Source organism: Cornus florida, unplaced genomic scaffold (genome assembly GCF_030987335.1).
Source record: "Cornus florida cultivar Cherokee Brave unplaced genomic scaffold, ASM3098733v1 CherokeeBrave_3.0.0_Hap2_Chr11, whole genome shotgun sequence".
NCBI classification, from domain to species: domain Eukaryota; kingdom Viridiplantae; phylum Streptophyta; class Magnoliopsida; order Cornales; family Cornaceae; genus Cornus; species Cornus florida.
The window spans coordinates 136,363,117-136,387,327 of NW_026775581.1; the positions used below are offsets into that span (position 1 = coordinate 136,363,117).

The following is a 24,211-nucleotide window of genomic DNA, read 5'->3' on the forward strand; positions in this document are numbered from 1 at the left end:
GTCACAATCATCGATCTTCTTCTCCTATTATTGATTAAACTCATCTCGTCTGTCACTAACTGTGCGAAGATGTGAGCGGAGATGTGAATATAAATTGTTGTTCTAATGAATTGAGCAACTTTGTAAAGCTCATAATATCATCAATAAAATATTGAAAACAACATTACTAAACACTGAACGCGAACATGCGTGCTCTCAATATAAAAGAAAGATATTTTTTCAGAAAACTCTCCACTTGATTTTTCTCCCAAATTTTCACAAAATAATTCTTTATTCATTCTTGTAAATGCCTTATCAAAGTAGAATATAGAGTAGTGTGTCCTTACAAAAATGAAAAGGAAGTATAAAAAAATACTAGAGGACATCTCTTTGAGTTTTGGTTGAAGTTCGACTTAAAAGCCTACCAAAAAAAAAAAAATAATAATAATAATAAATAAATAAATAAGGGGTTTTTAAACCTGCTTAAAACACAACTCTCTAGAGTACAATTTTAAATTTTCAGAGGCAATTAGTACAAACCGACTGGGGTTTTGTCCAATTGGTTGTGACTTGTGGGGCATTCTGAATGAAATTTGAAATACCCCAAAACCTTATTCAACCAGTTAAACACGTTGATCTATTGAGTAACCAAAGAAAGATTAGGATTTGTTAAGACATAAATATAAGATAATTTTGTAAATTACATAGAGGTTATGTTCGGTTGTATAAAACTGAAATTTTGAAATTAAGATTTGTGAAATTGGAACTTTAAAATTTTAGATCTCATATCAGTTGTACATGAGAAATCAATTTTATGAAAGTCCATACGAGACTTACAGACGAATTAAACTTTGTGACTTGATGTGTGTGATTTCTCTGTGAGTCACTCTCAAGGTGTTGTGATAACCTCCTGACTCCTTTGACACCACAGCAATTGCAAGGGTAGAGGAGAGGAGGTGAGGTGAGGGAGCTGGGTAGTGGGGTTTGAGTGATACTAAGAGAATTCTCTCATAGGAAGAGTACACGAATTCTTCTTGTTTAAGCCATTGGATTAACCAAAAAAAACAAACCATACTTGCTCTTTTTAACCATTTGTCTCTAATTCAGAACGAGCAAGATGAAATTTCAAATTAGAGAAAAATAAATGGTCATGATTGGCTTTAATTTCAAATTAGAGACAAAAAAAAAAATAACAGAAAGTAATAAACCATTTTTCATACACCATCATATCGCCCTGTCTTAGATTGAAAAAACAAAAAAAGAAAAGAAAAGAGAAAACAAAGTAAGTTTGTCAACCCAGAAGCATCTTCAAACTAAAAACGAGAGAATAAAAACCACCCCTATGGACCTATTCTTCTCTCAATCCCCTCTCCACCTCCACAAGCGCCAACTTCGTGATGGAGTCAGCAGTGGATCCAACCACGCTTTGGGCGGCATGGCAAGCGATAGACTTCAACAGCTTCATCAATTTTCCACTCCTGTTTTCGAAGCTATACGAAATCTCCACTGTGCACTCCCCAGTGTTGTACAAATTTAAGATGGCCTTTCCCTTGGGACCCATTTGGTGCAACTCGTCCAAGGATATAGTAGCTTGGCCAACTGAAGATTTGGAAGCTTGGCCAACTGAAGTTGAAGCTCCTTCTGTAGAGTGGTCAAAGATTTCCAGTGTCAAGAAAGTAGTTCCGCTGACAATATCCCGCCACTTCATGTCAAATTGGCATGGGTGGTTCCACAGAGAGTGTGGAGAAGCCACAGGTATTACCCGGGAAGTGCTACTTTGGGCCTTCTCCAAGTTGACGGACACTGCATACCGTATAGCATGATCATATATATATATATACACGATTAAACATAATAATATAATAATTAAAATTAATAATTACAACAAACAAAATTGAATTACCCTCTACCGAGATCCGCATCTGGCCAGCTTGTTTGCCGTCTGGAATGGGCAGTTTTGTGACATGTTTAACATTTACTTTGAAGGTTGCCCGTCCTTGGGGTGCCGGTGCCGGTGCCTGTGCCGGTGCCGGTGGTGGTGGTGGTGCAGACACTTTTTGTGGTTTCTCACCACTCGGCTCCCCTTTCTCGATCACTTTCCCTTCCTGCATAAGAACTGTGGACAGGGATCAAAGAATGCTGCACGGAAGATACTGGATCAGTAAACAGAGCAAAAAGAGCTACTAGTGCAGATATAGGTAATGCAACACTTGTTCAGAACCAGTTGTGTGTAACCATTATAGTAGTATTCAGGGTCAGTTGAATGTAAAAGTATACTTTACCATAAGATATCTTGCAACAATGAAATATATAAGACTCATTAACCACACTGTCTCAGCCCCCCAAAACAGAGCATACCAAAATAATCTATATAAAGTATTAGTATCATTGATTAACATGTATATTTTCTATCGGTCACCAAAAATGAAAATAATCTCGGTCTTATAAGCTTGAATCATCTCTTCCTTCTACCAAATCACATTAGCCCCAAAAAATAAAAATAACAATAAAAAATAAAATAAATCAGTTCTACTTAACTTACATTACCGAATTATTTTACATTAATCCTCTGTTTCGTTGAGCAAAAAAAATTGGAAACAATAAACCATAAATTTCATTGGAAAATGAAAACGAAATAATTATGCATAAGCATAGTAATCTGTTCTTTCCTACGTATTCAAATCTACAAAGCAGACCATATACAATACACATGAAGATGGTATCAGAGAGTAAAATAAAATCGAATAGCTTTATAGATGATGCTCAACCACATATTCAAATCTACAAAGCAGACCATATACAATAAGCATGAAGATGTTATCAGAAAGTAAAATAACATCGAATAGCTTCATAGATGATGCTCAACCACACAAACTTTGTACCGTTTAGCCTCTTGTTGCAATGAAATCATTTTAAACCAAAAAAATCGTGAACAATGTCAGAAGATAAGCAAAGCTGTATTTCGTCTGGTCCTCAGGATAAAACGAAGAAGAAAATCAAAATGAAAGTACCAAAATAAGCTATATAGAAGTATTCTTATCATTAATCAACAATTTTATTTTATTTCAGTTGCGAAAAAATGAATATAACCTCTCTCAGAAATCTCATTTCATCTGATCTCTCTCATTTTCTCTTCAACCAAACAGAATATGTAACTCAGGAAAAAAAAAAAAAAAAAAAAAAAAAAAAACAGAGCATAAGCTCAAATAAATCGCAGACACCAAAAACGAAATCGGAAATCGATTAAAGAAAAACAAGCGTAAACTGTAAATATTAACAATGGAAAAGCATTATTGAATCTGCAAAGTCACCTGTGGAAAAATACAAGAAAAAACTGTCAAAAACTTCTATCCGAAAGAGAGAGCTCTTGAGGGTTTGAGAGAGAGAGAGAAAGAGAGTTGCATATGTAGGAACGAGTTGCGAAAAAATGAATATAACCTCTCTCAGAAATCTCATTTCATCTGATCTCTCTCATTTTCTCTTCAACCAAACAGAATATGTAACTCAGGAAAAAAAAAAAAAAAAACCAGAGCATCAGCTCAAATAAATCGCAAACACCAAAAACGAAATCGGAAATCGATTAAAGAAAAACAAGCATATATGCGTAAACTGTAAATAATAACAATGGAAAAGCATTATTGAATCTGCAAAGTCACCTGTGGAAAAATGCAAGAAAAAACCGGCAAAAACTTCTATCCGAAAGAGAGAGCTCTCGAGGGTTTGAGATAGAGAGAGAGAGTAGAGAGAGAAAAGAAGTTGCATGTGTAGGAACGAGTACGCCTGCTGCTCTACTAATATAGTGGAGCGATAAGGACGCTCTGTGTTTCTTTTGGGCACGTATGACTCTACGCGCGGTCGAGTGGGCTGGGTGGTTTTTTTGTTGTTTCACATGAAATCCTGAACACGTGGCGACATATCTCAGCGAGTGTTTGATATAAGAAGTTGATTGCAAGTAGCAATGTTTTTACCGTTTTAGAGATGGAATATTTGATCCTGTGGGACCGTGCGTATACTCGACAGTTGGCACTCAGCCTTGCCGATTTCGTGAATTGAAGCAAACTTTAGAGCCTTGCTCACCAAGACATTAGTAGTATTATTTTTTTTTTTGGATTTGGTAAACCCATCATCCAAAAACATTTGATTTTATGAATTTAGCGATTGGATTCTAAAAAAAAAAAAAAAAAAAAGAGAGAGAGAGAGAGAGAGAAAAAGTGAGGTACCCATCAATTCTTTCATTAAAAATCAAAATTAGAGTAGAATAATATGAAAATGATTCCTTTGTTGAACTTCCCATTGCATTTCACGAGTTTTCTTGGACAAATTAAGCAGATTAATGTGAAATCCGCATTGGTTAGATTGCATTTTCACTGAATCAGTTTCTCTTCTTATACAATTTTCACTGTTTCTCCCACTAGTGTTGCTCTCCTTCTTTTCCAAGCGTCACTTGCTGACACGAGTATCTTTATTAATTAGAGTCCATATTCACATCCAAAATGACCATTATTAACAAGTCAGGTTGTTTGGGTCTTTTCAATATTTCTCTAGTTTATCTCTACGGGGAGCACATGCCCTTCAAGTCATCATTCAGGCACAATCCAATGTGACATTTTGGTGTGAAGGAGACAATAAATTGTTGTATGAACCATAGCCAAACGCCTAGATAATTATTATAAAGGGTACATTCCTAAACTAAAAATAAGATATACGGAGTAATATTTTAAACTCAAAATAAAATTGGTTTTATCAAAAAGTTAGTGGGTGATTATAAGAATTTTAACAAAATCTTACGAATTTAACGCAAATAAAGAGAATTGGAATGCCACAATGAGCCCCGTCTAGCTCCGTACATGTCCATCACCATCAACCAAACTTAGATTGTAAAATCTTGGCTTCAAAAAATAAATAAATAATAATCAATTTTCCAAGAATCAAATATATATACATATATATTTTGTGAGAAATATCAGAAAATAATTCCTCCACTTTTCCGACCTCTTTTTCTCCTCCCTTTTTCACTCCCTCTCAGCCGGGTGACTTTGTTCTCCCTCCTTTTTTTTCTCTTATTCTCTATATTACCCCTGTTAACATAATTAGAATATAGCCGTTGTTTATATTACTACCATAATTGCATTATTATAGCCTTAGTCTAGATAATTACTATAATTGTTGTATAGCCGTTGGTGATCTCTAGCCTATATATATCTCTCCTTGTACATGTATTACAAATACTTCAATATACAGAATATCTACATTTCATATATCTCTGGCTCTCTCTTTATCTCTCTATTTCTGATAATTAACATGATATCAGAGCCATGAATTATTATTATCTTTTTTTTATCTTTATATATATATTTTTAATCTGAACAACACCACCTAACCTCACCGCCGGCGCTGCTCTCTGCAACTGCAAACTACAAAATCTACAAAACCCATATATTTCAGAAGTTCTTCCTCTCTGCCACTCTCTCTGCAACAATTTATACAAAACCGATTACCTACATCAACACCCATATCTTTCAGTTTTTCATCGCCGGCTATTCCAGTTCGGGTTCGCCATCTCAGCCGCTGTTCCAGTTCAGGTTCGCGATCTCAGCCGCTGCTCCAATTCGGTCCGCCGCTGTTCCAATTCGGGTTCACGATCTCAGCCGGATTCTTTCGCCGTCACCGAATAGATCTCAGCCGGTATCACTGACTTCAGCCGTGTTCCGCAGCGTTCAGCCGTGTTCTGCCGCTGCCCCTCTGCCGTCGCTGGCTTCAGCCGTGTTCCTCTGTATATATTTTTCTGCCGTGTTCCTCTGCCATCGCTATGTTCTCTCTCTCTCTATATATATTTATATATAATATATATATATAATATATATTATACCCATAATATATATATAATATATATATATATATATATATAATATATTATATATTATATCTTTATCTTTTACCTTACCAAAAATATATAATATTATATATATATAATATCTTCACCTAAAATATATTATATATATTTTATCTCCCCCAGAAAAGCAAAATCCTAAATCTCTCTCCATAAATATTATATATATTTATAATATATTGTGTTTATGGGGGCAATTGAGCTATTGGACCTAAATCAAACTTATTTTAGGGGCTGCAGTCAGAGCTCTTGGGGGCAGTAATCAAAACTATTCACCAGGTACACAGTCTCATATATTTTCAAGTTATGGACCGGTCTGAAATTTCTCATCCTATTGGCACTACCTTGGAGGGTTGCTCAAATTACATTCTTTGGTCTCAAGCTATGTCTAGTTTTCTTAAAGGTAAGAAGCTATGGCGCATTATTACCGGTGATCTCTTTGAGCCAGTGCAAGTCGAAACAGAAACAAAAGAAAAATATGGTGATCGTCTTGAAGAATGGGATAGCAAAAATCATCAAATTATTACTTGGTTTCGCAACACCTGTATTTCATCCATTAGTATTGAATTTGGCCGGTTTAATTATGCAAAATCCATCTGGGATTTCTTAAAGCACCGTTACACCACTACTGATCTCGCCCATCAATATCAACTTCTAACCAATCTTCACAGCAAAACTCAACAGCCTGGTCAATCTATCAGTACCTTTGTCTCTGAAATACATGCTATTTGGGATCAACTATCTCTTTCTGAACCTACTTGGTCGTGTGCTACTGATGCTACAAAGTTTACTACCTATCGAGATCGCCAACGTGTCATCTGCCAACGTGTCATCATGTTTCTTATGGCTCTTCAACCCTCATTTGAACCCGTTCGAGCCTCTCTCCTTCATCGGCATCCTCTGCCTACATTAGAAGATGCTATAACTGAGCTTCTTTCAAAAGAAACTCGTCTAAATACATCTCAACCTCAGGTTACCGATGCAGCTCTTGCTACTCATTATCCCAGAAAGAAACCAGCTTCATCCTTCTCCTCTCCCAAGGAGTGTACCTATTGTCACAACACAGACCACGCTTTATTAACCTGTCCCACCAGAATCTGCAAGTTTTGTCACAAGAAAGGCCCGGGTCACTACCAGAGTGATTGTCCCAAGAATTGGCAATCTCGCACCAATTCTTCCAGAGGTACTTCATCTAGCTACAGACACCCATCTTCATCCTTCACTGTTGTCACTGCTGAGGGGTCCTGTCCTCCAGCTCCTACAGTCACAACGATGTCTACCAATGATATCGAGGCTCTTCTTAAGCAGATTCTCTCTAATAATGGTACTCCTCATTCCACTGCTATGTCAGTTACCTCGGGTAATTCTTGGTTTTTTGATTCTGGCTGCTGTAATCATATGACCTCTGATTCTACAATGTTTTCTAAACATAATCCTACTATCAATACACCTACAATTCATACAGCTGATGGATCTCACTTACATGTGAATCACATTGGTCAAATTTCCACCCCCAATGTCTCACTCTCAAATACCTTCCATATACCAAAACTTACAATCAATCTTATCTCTGTTGGTCAAATATGTGAACTTGGACTTAATGTCATTTTTTTCTAATTCCGGTTATCATGTACAGGATCCACAAACAGGGCAGACCTTTGGGATAGGCCGTAAAGTGGGACGTCTCTTTGAGCTCATCCATCTACGCATTCCTTCTCATCGGCTCTCTACAGTTTCCACCGTTGCTTCAGCAACCTCTACTCCCTCACTTAGCCTTTGGCATTCCCGATTAAGTCATGTGTCTATTGGGCGTTTACGCTCCTTAGTGTCAACTGGTCAATTAGGTTCAGTTAAAATTGATGATGTAACTTGTTTACCATGTCAACTTGCAAAACAACCTGTTTTACCTTTTAATAAAAGCACATCTATTACTTCTGCTCCTTTTGACCTAATTCACTCTGATATATGGGGACCTTCTCCTCACACTACAATAGGAGGATCCAAATACTTTGTTATTTTCATTGATGATTACTCACGATTTACTTAGCTATATCTCATGAAAAATCGCTCTGAATTACCCCAACTTTACTATGATTTTGCAAACATGGTCAAAACCCAGTTTTCCCGATCCATCAAGATCTTCCGCGCTGATAATGCTATGGAATACAATAAAACAAATTTTCTAAAATTTCTTCGCCAACATGGCACGATCTCTCACTCTTCTTGTCCTGGCACATCCCAACAAAATGGGCGGGCTGAACGTAAACATCGACATATCTTAGACACTGTTCGTTCTCTTCTCATATCCAGTTCCTGTCCTGAGCGTTTTTGGGGGGAAGCAGCTCTCACTACTGTATACACCATTAACCGTGTTCCAATGCATATTATTGGCAATCAATCTCCCTATGAACGCTTATATAGGATCCTTCCGGCTTATAACCTACTTAAAGTTTTTGGATGCGCCTGTTTTGTCTTGCTTCAACCTCATGAACGCACCAAATTAGAGCCTCGGGCTCGTTTATGTTGTTTTTTGGGTTATAGAATTAAACACAAAGGATACAGATGTTGGGATCCCATTTCCAAACGTCTTCGTATCTCTCGTCATGTCATCTTTTGGGAACACAAAATTTTCTCTTCTCTCTCCAAATTCCATCTATCTTCATCTTCTACTCCTTCCTTTTTTACCGATTCTTCAGTTGAACTTTTCCCAGTCGACACAGATATCATATCCTCATCTGAGATCCCAACCACTACTCCTGATACAACGTCTCCATCTGAGCTCCCACAAATGGCTTTACTTGATGAATATGCTTCATCTGATGTTCATGCTACTGAATCTCTATCTGAGCTCCCACAAATGGCCTTACCTAACGAATCTGTTTCATCTGATGGTCCTGCTACTGAATCTTCTTCATCAGATATCATCACTACTGCTAAACCTCCTCATCGGGTAAGAAAACCTCCAAGTCATTTACGTGATTTCCAGTGTTTTTCTATTATCATGTCTCATCATGAGCCTCAATCCTACCGCGAGGCTAGTTCTAACCCCCTTTGGCAGCAAGCTATGGCAGAAGAATTACAGGCTCTCGCACAAGCTTAAACCTGGGACATGGTTGCTCCTCCCTATGACAAAACTGTTGTTGGCTGTAAATGGGTTTACAAAATCAAAACTCATTCTGATGGTTCTATGGAACGATACAAAGCTCGTCTTGTTGCAAAGGGTTTCACCCAAGAATATGGCACTGACTATGAGGAAACATTTACCCCTGTTGCTCGACTTACTTCTGTCCGTAGCCTATTGGCTGTGGCAGCAGCACGCAAATGGACATTGTTTCAAATGGATGTGAAAAATGCATTTCTCAATGGCGATCTCACTGAAGAAGTATATATGAAACCCCCTCTAGGATATAACCATTCTCCACACCAAGTTTGTAAACTTCGTCGAGCACTATATGGTCTTAAACAAGCTCCAAGGGCGTGGTTTGCAAAATTCAGTGCTACAATTGGAGATTTTGGATTTACTTCAAGCTCATATGATTCCAGTCTTTTCATCCGCAAGACTGACTCTGGTATTACTCTTCTTTTACTTTATGTTGATGACATGATAATTACTGGAAATGATCTTGCAAGTATCTCTGCACTCAAAAATTTTCTTAGTCATCATTTTGATATGAAGGATCTTGGGCACCTCAGTTATTTCCTAGGCTTAGAGATTCTCTCTGATTCGGATGGCTATTATCTCTCCCAAGCCAAGTATTCCTCTGACATTCTTGCTCGTGCTGGACTCACGGATTGCAAAACAGCTCCCACTCCACTTGAGACCAATGTCAAGCTCACTCCTCTAGATGGTACACTCCTCAGTAATGCTACATTGTATCGACAGTTGGTTGGTAGTTTAGTATACCTTACTGTTACTTGACCTGACATCGCTTATGCCGTGCATCTTGTTAGCCAGTTCTTATCTGTACCTCGATCTACTCATTATACTGCTATATTACGCATCCTTCAATACATTAAAGGGACTATGTTTCAGGGCCTTCATTTTTCTTCTCATTCTTCACTTGAGTTACGTGCCTACTCTGATGCTGATTGGGCAGGTGATCCGATTGACCGACGTTCCACTACTGGCTACTGCTTCTTCCTTGGGAACTCTCTCATTTCTTGGCGCAGTAAAAAACAATCTATTGTCTCCAGATCCAGTACAGAGGCCGAATACCGTGCCCTTGCTGATTCCACACAAGAACTTATTTGGCTTCGATGGCTTTTAACAGATATAGGTATTTCTCACTCCACTGGCACTGTTCTCTATTGTGATAATCGAAGTGCTATTTACATTACTCATAATGAACGCACCAAACATATTGAAATCGATTGTCATATTGTGCGTCAACATGTTGTACGGGGCACTGTACGCCTTCATTCTGTAACTTCCGCTGATCAAACCGCTGACATTTTTACTAAAGCTCATCCGCCAGGTAGATTTCGGGAATTAGTTTCCAAACTCAAGTTGGATTCTTCTTTACCATCTTGAGTTTGAGGAGGGATGTTAACATAATTAGAATATAGCCGTTGTTTATATTACTACCATAATTGCATTATTATAGCCTTAGTCTAGATAATTACTATAATTGTTGTATAGCCGTTGGTGATCTCTAGCCTATATATATCTCTCCTTGTACATGTATTACAAATACTTCAATATACAGAATATCTACATTTCACATATCTCTGGCTCTCTCTTTATCTCTCTATTTCTGATAATTAACAACCCCTATTAACGCAAAAAATTATTATTTAATCATGAACCATCATCATATCTCATTCTGCTCTAGTTGGGGATTTATAAGAATTAAATTTTATTCAAGAGATAAGGTGAAGTAGAACCGAACATGGGCTCCACTTATCATACCATGCTAATTTATCATCATTAGGTTTAAAAATATTTTTCTTTTCCTTTTTTTGGAAGATTTTAAATTTTAATTTTAAAAATATTTTTCTTCTTTGTAATATTTCATTAAACTTTTTGGACCCAATTTTCTTGATACAACAGTTGTGATTAGAGTGGTTTAAGACCATCTAATAATTTCTTCTATGAATTAGATAAAAGATTCAGTTATGCCAATAACCTAAACTTCACCCCACAATTATAGATTCTTATCACCCATACAAAAACTTTTTTTAAATATCCAACCATATTATAACTTATTGGTGGATCAAAATTCTCTTCTGCATATATTTTAAAATTTAATCATTATAAATAATAAATTTCAATCGTGAAATTTCATCAATTTAAACTCACCAATAAATATTGTAAAGAATAATACTTTGATCAAACCTAGTTCATCCAACCTGCTAATGTGGTCTAATATTTAAGACAAGTTTACTTTCTGGATATATGTTTTAAATCCTAACTTTTGTTTTTGAACAATTATTTTAGATCGGTACATCAACAGGTTGGATGAAATTCATCCAACCTAGGTTGGACCCAAATATTATTCTATAGTAAAATTTTATCATTTAAATCCGGTAATGTGACCCTCTTTGTGCGTCAACACCATTAACCTAGTACGTATCAACCCTTGATTTAACCGTAAAAATTAATTTCCTCTGCACCATCACCTTATAAACGACCAAAGCTTGATAAACAACGTACCTAAGTTGCACCTCATACTTGCTCTTTGTAACCACAGTAACGGTATTGGCTGGTGCCATAGAAATGTTGGAACCTTGTTTAGAAAATAAGAAAGCCTTTTGTCTTCCTCGTAACTCCCAAAACACACACTCTCTCTCGGCATATGTATAATACTAAATGTATATTTTTGTTCATCTGTGTTTTTGTCTATAAGCTGTTGCATTTCTGGGACAGTGTAAGATACGAGTCATATGACCCAAACCCCATTTCACATTTCAAATTTGAATACCGTTTTTTACCCCCTTCTGAGTCCCAATGGTCTCTATACTTCGCGCCCGCGTCTCTCTTACTCTCTTTGACCGCCTCGGCGGCGGTGAAACTCCATTTGACCACCACTCACTTTGAAAACCACTCTTAACAACTCACTCTTCACCTAGACATTTCATCCAACATCTGAGCTCCGTTCTAGTAACCGCCATGGACAAACCAATCAGTAACAGTGCCTTTGATGGTGATTCCAAAACTTTGACGGCCACTTTTCAGGATCTTAGTATTGACAACACTATTAGTGTCGAAACTTGTAGCAGTACTGTTACTGGGTCCGATAATGGTGGTAGTATTAAGTTGAGTGACGGTGGTTCGGAGGAGAAAGAAATTATGAATAAAGGTGGGGAATGTGTTGATTGTGAGAAGAGTAGTTTGAGTTCTGCTAGTTATTGTAACAGTGTTGATGGGAATGAGATTAGTTTTAGAAGCTTTTGTCATTCCAAATCTCATAAGGGTAACGACAGTAGATAGGATGTGATGCAATGCGTGAAGAAGGGCAAAGATGGGGACTTGGGCTTGGGACATTTTAGGCTTTTGAAGAAGCTTGGGTTTGGGGATATAGGGAGTGTGTACTTGGCGGAGTTGAGAGGGACGGGGGGTGTTTGTTTGCTATTAAAGTTACGGATAAAGGGTTGTTGGCTGGGAGGAAGAAATTGTTGAGAGCTCAAACTGAGCGGGAAATTTTAGGCTTATTGGACCATCCGTTTCTTCCAACCCTTTATTCACATTTTGAGACGGAGAAGTTTTCGTGTTTGCTTATGGAGTTTTGCAGTGGGGGAGATCTTCATATCCTTCGGCAGCGCCAGCCGGGAAAGCATTTCACGGAACAAGCAGCAAGGTTAGTTCTTGTTTTCAAGAATTACCATGTTTGTATTTGTTATTTTCGCCTATTTCTGTCACCAATTTGATTTACATCTGTTGATTGATAGTGTAACGAAGCTAACTAAGGAAGATGTTAATAAAAGTGTTCATGGAGAAATGGGAGAGAACCCAAGTGCTTGTTTATAGACACTTCCATTTTGAAAATGTTAATCACGAGTGAGTAGGAAAATGAGTTAAAGAACTTGAAAAGTTAAATGTATTGCTTTTGATGCTCATAAACACGAAATAGTAAGGTAGGGGTTGGTGGCAATGCTTAAAACTCAAGTTAAAATTGTGTTTGTGATAGTTATGATAGACCTTACTTTATTGGTACAGAATTAACCCAACCCCAAAAAAACTTCCTATTAGTTGTATTCTATTGTTTGAGTTGCTTAAATACTGAAAAACAAAACCACCCTAAATTATTCAGCACAGGGTTCGTTATTATTGGTTATTCCGTGCTAATCATTTTGATTATCTGTTATCCTATCACCATAATAACCTCAAGATATATATACCTCCAGTTATGTAAGAGTTTGGCAATTATGTTGGTAATACCTTTTAGTGTTCAACGGTTTCATTGGACGATAATGAATTATTGATTCATTTTGATCCTCATTACATTGAGCTTCAGTACAATCTCAGCACACGGTGCATGTTAATCGAAGTGTGAATTAGCTTCCTAACAACTTTGTGTTTGTCTTGTAGGTTTTATGCTTCAGAAGTGCTGCTTGCTCTTGAGTATCTACATATTATGGGGGTGGTGTATAGGGATTTAAAGCTCGAAAATGTTTTGGTGAGGGAAGATGGACATATTATGCTATCCGATTTTGATTTGTCTTTAAGATGCTGTGTGAGCCCCACTCTTGTTAAGTCCAGTAACAAGGCCGCTTGTGTGATCTCTTCATACTGTATCCAACCATCATGCATTGATCCAGTTTGCGTAGAGCCTTCTTGCTTCCAACCCTCTTGCTTTAAGCCTCGTATTTTCAACTCCAAAACGTCAAAGGTGAAGAATGAAAGAACAACTTTGGTAAATTTATATTCACTCCCCGTGCTTATTGCAGAACCAACTGCTGCTCGATCCATGTCATTCATAGGAACGCATGAATATCTAGCCCCTGAAATAATTAGAGGAGATAGTCATGGGAGTGCTGTTGATTGGTGGACATTTGGTATTTTCTTGTACGAATTGTTACATGGGAGAACACCATTTAATGACAATGGAAACCGAGAGACATTATTTAACGTTGTTGGCCATTCACTGAAATTTCCTGATAGTTCTGCAGTTAGTTTTGCTGCAAAGGATTTGATCCGGGGTTTGCTTATAAAGGACCCGCAAAAAAAATTAGGGTACAAGAGAGGTGCTACAGAGATAAAACAGCATCCATTTTTTGAAAGTATTAATTGGGCTCTCATTCGCAGTACTCACCCTCCAGAGATTCCTAAACCAGTTGATCTCGTATTCCTTAATCAAACATCCAGGCCATCCTTGCCTCCAAATGATAAGGGAGCTTCTGATTCCGATAGATCATCAGGTCCTTACTTAGATTTTGAATTTTTCTAATGAATTTTGAGTGGAAAGAAATATACTGTTTTGTTGTTGTGCAATGTAGATTTTCATTGCTGATTTGTATTCATATCCTCAATGAAATCTTGTTTTCTTTAAGATGATCTATTCTTTCTTGTTATCAAATTGTTGCGTTCTTCAGTTGGGCTTTTCAGCAGCTACAGGCACTGAATTCACAGGAAACATATTTTCCTGATTTTTTTGAATATTTCAAGAAATAAAGAAACCGAAAAAAGGAAGCAGACTTTATCACTATTTGTATTCACTCTTTTAGCTGTCACAAACTGAGAGTCTGTGCCTATGGGAATTTCTCAAAAGATGGCCCTCTAATTGTAATTTTCAGTCCCTTTCCAAATTCAGCATTTATTTCATATCACTGTTTGTCTAGAATCGGGATGGACCCTAGTCTTTCTCTGAATCTTTATTCGTGAATGAACAAGAGAAAATTTGATATAGACGAATCGTGGTAAAGTTTCGTTGAAGTGTTGAGCTGAGGATGCATTGTGAAAAGTGTCAATGTCGTAGTGAGATTTTATCTATACCATTTTTTCCTTTAATCTTTGTGGTCTCCTTTAGAATTTTTCAAGGTTGTGCTTTATTCTTCTGCACTCATAAGCTTTTCTTTTGGATGCATACTTGTGAAGTTGTGATATTCTTTTCTGGTTATTGACAATTAAAATGAGGGTTTGATGTTATAATGATGAGTTTGTCACTGCTCTTTCAGCCTAAGGAAAATTATTTTTATTTATTTATTTATTATTTTTAGCATTAATTCTCGTTCTGCCCAAAATTGACATAAAACAACTAAAGTTCAAAATTTAGCCAAGTCTGCCTCAAGATTAGTGATAATAAAATGAGAGGTGGATTTTTTTTTTTTTTTTTTTTTTTCCTAATAGATGTATTTGAATAACTATTTATTTGTGTTTACACTTTACACCATAACTTTAAGTTTTTTATTCATTTAGTCATTTGCCAAAGTGGTCGATCTGAGTTTTGCTGCATCGGCTTGGAAGATGTGGTAATTTGGTAAATTAGGAAGACTACATGGACCGAGAGGTGAATGCAAACTCGATTCTAGAGACACGTGGCAACATGATAAGGGTATTAACAAGGCTGAGTTTGGAGGACACGTGGCGATAAAAGAGTGAACAGAGAATTGATAAATATGAACTTATGTTTTGTATTTGAAATTGAAAATATAACGGCTGAAATTTGACTTTAAAGTTGACAGTTGTATACAACTATTGAATGGATCAAGTATAAATAGCTAGAGGACACTCTGATAAAGGTCCCGACCTAAAACACCTTCTTTCAATTATGTAGTTTTACATTTTAGGAGATACTCTGCCCTTAAATTTTAAATTTCTTAATTCAAGATAATATTTATATATTATTTTTTAAAACATTTTTAAAGGTTTAATAACAAACTTATTCACTCACTTTCATCGTATAGAATTTACACTCTAATCTTTTAAAATAAAGAAAAATTCGTAAATTACGTATAATTACATTTTAGGAAATACTCTGCCCTTAAATTTTAAATTTCTTAATTCAAGATAATATTTATATACTATTTTTTTAAACATTGTTAAAGGTTTTATAACAAACTTATACACTCACTTTCGTTGTATAGAATTTACACTCTAATCTTTTAAAATAAAGAAAAATTTGTAAATTACATATAATAACAATTTTATACGTTGAAGGTTTAAAATTGACACAAACTTTGAAATGTTTTGAAGTTAGAAATCATGTCAACACCATTAAATTCATTAATTGCCCTTGGCAGAGTTCTATTTATTTATCGATGGTTTTCAGATGCACATATTGATTCATATAACCAACCATTGAAAGACTGGCCTCTTTCAGACAGCTATGGCTCCACATAGGCCCTAAATAACATCATTGGTTTCAATCAAAATCACATTGGTATTAGTCTTTGTACTCTCAAGCCTCAACAAACGTTACATATTAACTTGATTTTTTTAATTTATTTTTTGAATTCTAAAATTTGAAAGTTGAGGATATATTTGTTTTCTTGGCACACTTTGAATGTTTGACAAATGTACGGCATGGAATAACAATTCTTCATTTTATTAGTACTTGTCCTAAAGGAGAGAATTATTATACGAATTTTTTATACAAAACAATGGGACCCTTTTAGCTTTCATCATTTTCAAGAATAAATTTGACAATGTTTATTTATTAGTCATATATATATATATAAACTATTTATAAATAAGACTATTATTATGGGTTTTCATTCACAAATCTCGTTACCCTTTCTCAATCTAGTTATCATTTTATTAATTTATTGGCCCCATGATGATGGCTTCTACCATACTTATGATGACAACTGCGGAACAAAAATATGATAATGTCCCTTCTTAAATCTTTTCAAGAGTGTTTTTAGTTACATAAAAATTAATAGTGAAAATGAAAGTAAAAATAATAAGAAAATAAAATCTTCCGACATGTAATTCATTAGTATGAATTTGTTTTTGAAGAAAGTTACAAAAATAAAAATTATAATTTGAAATGCATTAATTTTATAAGTAAAATAAAGGGTATTATTGTAACATTTCACAACTTAGATGAAAATTAATACCTAGTAGCAAAAAAGTGAAAGTTAAAAGAAAGTAAAATGAATGAAAAAACAACTAAATAAAATCTTCCAACATGCAATTTATTAGTATGAATTTTTTTTAAAGAAAGTTATAAAAAAAAATTAGTATTTGAAATGCCAAAAAATTATAAGTAAATAGAGGGTATTATTGTAAATTTAAAAAAAAAAAAAAAAATTTCTATATGTTTTGCAAAAAATGAAAAAAAAAAAAAAGGTTTGAGAAATAGAATAAAAATTACGATATATACAATTTCATCCGATTTTAGTTTGAATCAAAACGTTATTTTTTTTATTTGTTTGATTAAGTATTTTTAGGGTAGGTAAGATTTGACTTTTACTTCTTAAACCTAAATTATAGTATAGGCTAAAACCAAATCCGTAAATTGTTATTGCATTTTTATCATTCGTGTTTATTTTATTTTATTTTATTTTATTTTTTTATCATTCAATCTATATTTCATTTCCAGATTTTGTGTGCATAAGGACAAATCCCAACTCAATCAAGTGGGCCCATTACAAAGTCTGATAAAGAGAAACATTTTAAAGAGAGAGAAGACCGGACCAGGCTAACCTGCCCAGTTCGTTTTCCTTTGCCCTGAATTTTCTCTAGTAAATCCTCTCTGTATTTCTCGCCATCCAAACAGATAAAAACGCCTCCGTTTATGGTGTTACTCTGTATAAATTATTCCAAAGAACAGTGATTTGCAAGAAACACACGTATTGCTCATGGATTCTCGTGTTTTTCTCTCACTTTCTCTCTGTTTCCTCTTCTTATTACCTGATCTTCCCCATTCTGCTATTCGGTTTCCAAGATGGCTCGGAGATAAGAAAACGTATCTCCATCTTTCTCTATCTCTCTCTCTATTTATACACCTATATACATATATATATATAGAAACACATGTTTATACGCCATTAAAGATCATAGATGACATTGTTTTTTCCTTTTTTTCTCAGACAAGGATCTGTGATCAGATTGCCGACTGGTCCTTCAAATTCTCCTGTTGATCCTACTCGAGTCACCCAACTATCTTGGCGTCCCAGGTGATATTTTGTCTCCTCTAACACACATAATTTGTTTTGTAATGCTTATCGAGCTTTTTTATGTTGTTCATGTCTTGATTGGTGGCGTGTGGAATTATACAGGGCTTTCATCTATAGGAAATTTTTAACAGATGAGGAGTGTGATCATCTCATTATTCTGGTTAGGTTTTATTTCTTATCTATATATTGCTTTTTTTTGTTTTAGAGTTCCTTTTTATTGATTTAACAGAACTCATGCTCTGTTATGAAATGAAGGGATTAAACAAGTTACCGAAAAAAAAAAGGGAGGAATAAACTAATGATTTTGATGTACTCAATTGTGCCTAAAACAGTAAAAATGTTAAGTAGCCCTTAAACAATCACTAAAATGTGAAACTCAAAATTGTATTTCATGTATTGTCTCTCTGTTTTTTCAACAGAACAGAGGTATTTCATTCCTTTAGTAGTTATTGCATCTTTTTCCATCATTTAGAATTTGAATTGATTGAATTTGGGAGCATAGGCCAAGGATAAGCTAGAGAAGTCCATGGTTGCTGATAATGAATCAGGCAAGAGTATAGCGAGCGAGGTTCGTACGAGTTGTGGCATGTTTCTTAGGAAGGCCCAGGTTAGTGAAACTTCCTCTCTATCTTGAATTGCTAATGATATTCAATGATGATATATCGCCAACTGCTTTAATTCAGTCATAATTTATTAATTTTTATTGCACTAATTCTTTTATCATGTTGGAGATTGATGCAGAGAATATGTGAAAGCATAAATATTCACATTGTTACATACAAATTTTAGGCTACACAAATGATTGATTGACTGTTATGTAGAATGATAATTGTATTTGTGTTGTCTTGATTACTATTGATCCCAATTACATAGAATATTCTTTTAACAAATCAAATCATCTATAAGATATTATTGTATTCTCAATACCCGGAAAACATAATTTGTCTATTGACTCGGTTTTATATGTTTATTAAGATCTGTTACCTTTGCAAAGCAATCAGCGAGTACAATAGTTACATAGACAATGGAAAAGATCTCAATTCAAAAACATATAATAATAATAATAATAATAATAATAAGAATAATAATAATAAATATTAAATTTTCAAAAATTGAAACTAACTAATGGGATAGGAAACCTAGTCAGAATAGAAGTATGATCAATATGATGTTATGAAATGAACCAACCTTTCCTCATTTGTGTTTGAACCCCTTGCTTGAGTCACTCATTCTGTTAAAACAGTGCCTGAATTATTTTTGGCCTTGTTTGGATCTATCCCAGTTTGAACCACCCATTTGTGATCCACACAGAATCAATTGCACAAATATTATTTCTGTTTAGTTATTTTAGGGCCGCAATAGCCTTATCTGCCCTTGTTGTGTTTGTGATCTCATCATCAGTCCCAAGATGAAGAAAGGAGCAATTCTTAGATTGGTAGATGATCAGCTGATTCAGCTTAAACTTGTAAGCAGTTATTCTGACCTGCTTTGTTGCTCATGATTCAAGTATTAACCTGACTTACCAGAAAAAGTAAAAATAAAGAACAAAAAGTGGAAGACCATTTTGTATGTCCCAAAGCTAGATATCAGTGAAATGTTGAGCAGTAGCATTATGAATTTATTATTACCAAGGCATGTCATATGTTTTTTTTTTTTTTTCCTGTCTCGGGATCCAACCATAACTACTAAGACATGAAGGTATATATATTTACTCAGATGTTCATTGAGGCCTATGCTTTTGGAAAATTGCTGGCGGTATTAAAACTCAACAGTTAGCTTCTCTATAATTAAAATGGGGACTTGGGAACTGGAGGGGTGCTGTTATGAAATAAGGATCGAATAGGAGTTTATGAGAAGAAGAGAGAAAAAAATAAATGACAAGAATATAAAATAGCACACACAAATGAGACAAAGATTTACGTGGTTCGGCTGTACCTACGTCCACTGGGAGAAGACAGAACAGTATTTTACCATGGAAATAAAAAGATACAAAACAAAGTGGCTCACAACCAAAACCCAAATAAACCCAAGCCCTCACTCTCTAACTGATATTGATACAAACTTACTCAATTGATTTTGGATGCCTTACACCATGAGGAGCACAGGCTATTTATAGCCAAAATGGGTCACCAAAAATACTTGCTCAGCAAATATTACAAGTATTGAGCTTGCTGACATCTTCCAACTTGCTGACCACGCAAATATACTTGTTGATCACACACCATGAATGGTCCAACACGGCAAGACTAAAAGTTTGTAATTGAATCCACATTCATTTGACTGATGGAGGCTTGGTTGTCCCCACAAGATGGTTATCAAGATGCTGATGTAATGGGTGATGCACTACACTTGCTATGTGGTGCAAGTTTGGCAACCTCAATTTTTGAGCTACATTATTCAACAAATCTCCACCTTGGCTTTAGGTGAATGACTGATTTGTCGACATGAAACCTGTTATCTTTTGATAAATTGTCTTTGGTCCTGTTAGAAAACAATATTTGGTCCAGTTAGAAATATTATCAGCTCCATCACTGCAGCAATTTGAAGTCAACATTGAGGAAGCATTGGTCACATAAATTAGGCATTGTCATAGTTACTTTTCTTTTCCTGTAGCAATTTTGATAGTTAGGGCAGTGGAATATTAAATTAGTAAAATAATTGTAAATGATGTTGTCATGCAACAATTTTACTGTGTTCCATCCTAAATGGCTTTACGTAAATAAATAAATAAAAATAAAAATCTTAGTGGCTTTAGGTGTCACATTCATATTTTGGTGGGTAACGTGGGTTTATGGTTCAGCTGCAACAGATAGGGCATAAATGTAGGATGATGGATCTGTACTACTAATAGTAGTAGCAGCAGTGGTACTATTAGTGATGGTGGTGGTGTGGTAGAGCCAGTTTCTTTGATTCAAGAGAAAATGAAGTTTTTTATTGGTGCCTGCTATATAAAAGCATTGAGGATAACGATTGAAATTCGCCACTATTGTTAACGGAAGATAATTTCATGTGATGTTTTGATCATCTGGATCATGAAGGACTAAGGCTGTTAATTGTAATTCGAACATCCTCGGTCTTGAAAGTGTGCAAAATGATTAGTTTTCTGGAGTACAGTTCTTTCTCAGTCCTCTTAGAAATAAAATAAACCATCTCCGATTTTTTAGTTTTTATTTTTTGCTTCTCTTTATTGCCCCATGGAGGAAGGGCATTTTACCCTGTACCTTATATTCTTTGCAACTATTGAGAATTTAAAATGGATGATAGCTCTTTGTATAATTGTTGCTTACTTGCTGTATAGATTGTTGAGAGGTGTTTGAGAAGGTGCTTTGGTCTTAGCATTTGGTGCGGTGAGCTTTGCCACCTTATTCGCAGCATAAAAGTTTTGTCCAAAAATAATGGCAGCTATCTGCACATTGTGAGGAAGGAAGAAATTGTTGAGAGCTCAAACTGAGAGGGAAATTTTGGGCTTATTGGACCATCCGTTTCTTCCAACCCTTTATTCACATTTTGAGACAGAGAAGTTTTTGTGTTTGCTTATGGAGTTTTGCAGTGGGGGAGATCTTCATATCCTTCGGCTGCGTCAGCCGGGAAAGCATTTCACGGAACAAGCAGCAAGGTTAGTTCTTGTTTTCGATAATTACCATGTTTATATTTGTTATTTTCGCCTATTTCTGTCACCAATTTGATTTTCATCTGTTGATTGATAGCGTAACGAAGCTAACTAAGGAAGATGTTAATAAAAGTGTTCATGGAGAAATGGGAGAGAACCCAAGTGCTTGTTTGTAGACACTTCCATTTTGAAAATGTTAATAACAAGTGAGTAGGAAAATGAGTTAAAGAACTTGAAAAGTTGAATGTATTGCTTTTGATGCTCATAAACATGGAACAGTAAGGTAGGGCTTGGTGGCAATGCTTAAAACTCAAGTTAAAATTGTGTTTGTGATAGTTATGATAGACCTTATTTTATTGGTACAGAATTAACCCATCCCCAAAAAAACTTCCTATTAGTTGGATTATCTGTTATCCTATCACCATAATAAGCTCAAGATATATATACCTCCAGATATGTAAAAGTTTGGCAATTATGTTGGTAATACCTTTTAGTGTTCAGCGGTTTTATTGGACGATAATGAATTATTGATTCATTTTGATCCTCATTACATTGAGCTTCAGTACAATCTCAGCACACAGTGCATGTTAATCGAAGTGTGAATTAGCTGACTAACAACTTTGTGTTTTGTCTTGTAGGTTTTATGCTTCAGAAGTGCTGTTTGCTCTTGAGTATCTACATATGATGGGGGTGGCATATAGGGATTTAAAGCCCGAAAATGTTTTGGTGAGGGAAGATGGACATATTATGCTATCTGATTTTGATTTGTCTTTAAGATGCTGTGTGAGCCCCACTCTTGTTAAGTCCAGTAATGAGGCCGCTTGTGTGATCTCTTCATACTGTATCCAACCATCATGCATTTTTCCAGCATGCAAATTACCAGTTTGCGTAGAGCCTTTTTGCTTCTAACCCTCTTGCTTCAAGCCTCGTCTTTTCAACTCCAAAACATCAAAGGTGAGGAGTGAAAGAACAACTTTGGTAAATTTATATTCACTCCCCGTGCTTATTGCAGAGCCAACTGCTGCTCGATCCATGTCATTCGTAGGGACGCATGAATATCTAGCCCCTGAAATAATTAGAGGAGATGGTCATGGGAGTGTTGTTGATTGGTGGACATTTGGTATTTTCTTGTACGAATTGTTACATGGGAGAACACCATTTAAAGGCAATGGAAACCGAGAGACATTATTTAACGTTGTTGGCCATTCACTGAAATTTCCTGATGGTTCTGCAGTTAGTTTTGCTGCAAAGGATTTGATCCGGGGTTTGCTTGTAAAGGACCCGCAAAAAAGATTAGGGTACAAGCGAGGTGCTACAGAGATAAAACATCATCCATTTTTCATAAGTATTAATTGGGCTCTCATTCGTAGTACTCACCCTCCAGAGATTCCTAAACTAGTTGATCTCGCATTCCTTAATCAAACATCCAAGCCATCCTTGTCTCCAAATGACAAGGGAGGTTTTGATTCCAATAGATCATCAGGTCCTTACTTAGATTTTGAATTTTTCTAATGAATTTTGAGTGGAAAGAAATGTATTGTTTTGTTGTTGTGCAATGTAGATTTTCATTGCTGATTTGTATTCATATCCTCAATGAAATCTTGTTTTCTTTAAGATGATCTATTCTTTCTTGTTATCAAATTGTTGCGTTCTTCAGTTCGGCTTTTCAGCAGCTACAGGCACTGGATTCACATGAAACATATTTTCCTTTTTTGAATATTTCATGAAATAAAGAAACCAAAAAAAGGAAGCGGACTTTGTCACTATATTTGTATTCATTCTTTTAGCTGTCTCAAACTGAGAGCCTGTACCTATGGGAATTTCTCAAAAGATGGCCCTCTAATTGTAATTTTCAGTCCCTTTCCAAATTCACCCTTTATTTCATATCACTGTTAATCTTTATTTGTGAAAGAACAAGAGAAATTTTGATATAGACGAATCGTGGTAAAGTTTCATGGTAGTGTTTTGTGAAAAGTGTCAATGTCACAGTGAGCTTTTATCTATACTTCTTTTCCTTTAATCTTTGTGGTTTCCTTTTGAATTGTTCAAGGTTGTGCTTTATTCTTCTGCACACATAAGCTTTTCTTTTGGATGCATACTTTGTGAAGTTGTGATATTCTTTTCTGGTTGCTGACAATTAAAATGAGGGTTTGATGTTATAATGATGAGTTTGTCACTGCTCTTTCAGCTTAAGAAAATATCTTATTTGTTTATTTATTATTTTTAGCATTAATTTTCCTTCTATCCAAAATTGACATAAAACAACTAAAGTTCAAAATTTATCCAAGTCTGCCTCAAGATTAGTGATAATAAAATGAGAGGTGGATGATGATAGTTTTTTTTTTTTCTCCCCTAATTGATGTATTTGAATAACTATTATATTTGTGTTTACACTTTGCACCATAACTTAAGTTTTTTATTCAATTTAGTGATATGCCAAAGTGGTCAATCTGAGTTTTGCTGCATAGGCTTGGAAGATGTGGTAATTTGGTAAATTAAGAATACCACATGGACCGAGAGGTGAATGCAAACTTGATCCTAGAGACACGTGGTAACATGATAAGGGTATTGACAAGCTGAGTTTGGAGGACACGTGGCGATAAAAGAGTGAATAGAGAATTGATAAATATGAACTTATGTTTTGTATTTGAAATTGAAAATATAACTGCTGA

At 35.4% G+C, this 24,211-nt stretch overlaps 2 protein-coding genes and 2 pseudogenes across 2 annotated transcripts; all 4 read left to right on the plus strand.

Annotated features, from left to right (window-relative positions):
• Positions 1 to 6,175: 6,175 nt before the first annotated feature.
• Positions 6,176 to 8,969, plus strand: LOC132282224 (uncharacterized). Its single transcript, XM_059783831.1, has 3 exons — positions 6,176 to 7,354; positions 7,506 to 7,733; positions 7,917 to 8,969. Exons 1-3 carry the CDS (start codon positions 6,176 to 6,178, stop codon positions 8,967 to 8,969), a joined length of 2,460 nt encoding a protein of 819 aa, XP_059639814.1.
• A 3,009-nt stretch (positions 8,970 to 11,978) lies between these two features.
• On the plus strand, positions 11,979 to 14,256 carry LOC132285103 (serine/threonine-protein kinase D6PK-like; annotated as a pseudogene).
• A 3,176-nt stretch (positions 14,257 to 17,432) lies between these two features.
• Positions 17,433 to 23,305, plus strand: LOC132287114 (serine/threonine-protein kinase D6PKL2-like; annotated as a pseudogene).
• LOC132282225 (probable prolyl 4-hydroxylase 7) lies at positions 17,612 to 21,380 on the plus strand. Its single transcript, XM_059783832.1, has 5 exons — positions 17,612 to 17,718; positions 17,843 to 17,929; positions 18,032 to 18,089; positions 18,432 to 18,536; positions 21,228 to 21,380. Exons 1-5 carry the CDS (start codon positions 17,612 to 17,614, stop codon positions 21,378 to 21,380), a joined length of 510 nt encoding a protein of 169 aa, XP_059639815.1.
• Positions 23,306 to 24,211: the final 906 nt, after the last annotated feature.

What these genes read in the sequence shown, in the direction of transcription:
- LOC132282225 (XM_059783832.1), top strand. Translation starts at nt 17,612, where the DNA reads ATGGATTCTCGTGTTTTTCTCTCACTTTCTCTCTGTTTCCTCTTCTTA. An exon ending in TGGCTCGGAGATAAGAAAAC is followed by an intron (nt 17,719 to 17,842) that starts GTATCTCCATCT and finishes TTTTTTTCTCAG; the next exon opens with ACAAGGATCTGTGATCAGAT. An exon ending in CAACTATCTTGGCGTCCCAG is followed by an intron (nt 17,930 to 18,031) that starts GTGATATTTTGT and finishes GGAATTATACAG; the next exon opens with GGCTTTCATCTATAGGAAAT.
- LOC132282224 (XM_059783831.1), top strand. Translation starts at nt 6,176, where the DNA reads ATGGACCGGTCTGAAATTTCTCATCCTATTGGCACTACCTTGGAGGGT. An exon ending in CTGATGGATCTCACTTACAT is followed by an intron (nt 7,355 to 7,505) that starts GTGAATCACATT and finishes TATCATGTACAG; the next exon opens with GATCCACAAACAGGGCAGAC. An exon ending in GTTCAGTTAAAATTGATGAT is followed by an intron (nt 7,734 to 7,916) that starts GTAACTTGTTTA and finishes CGATTTACTTAG; the next exon opens with CTATATCTCATGAAAAATCG.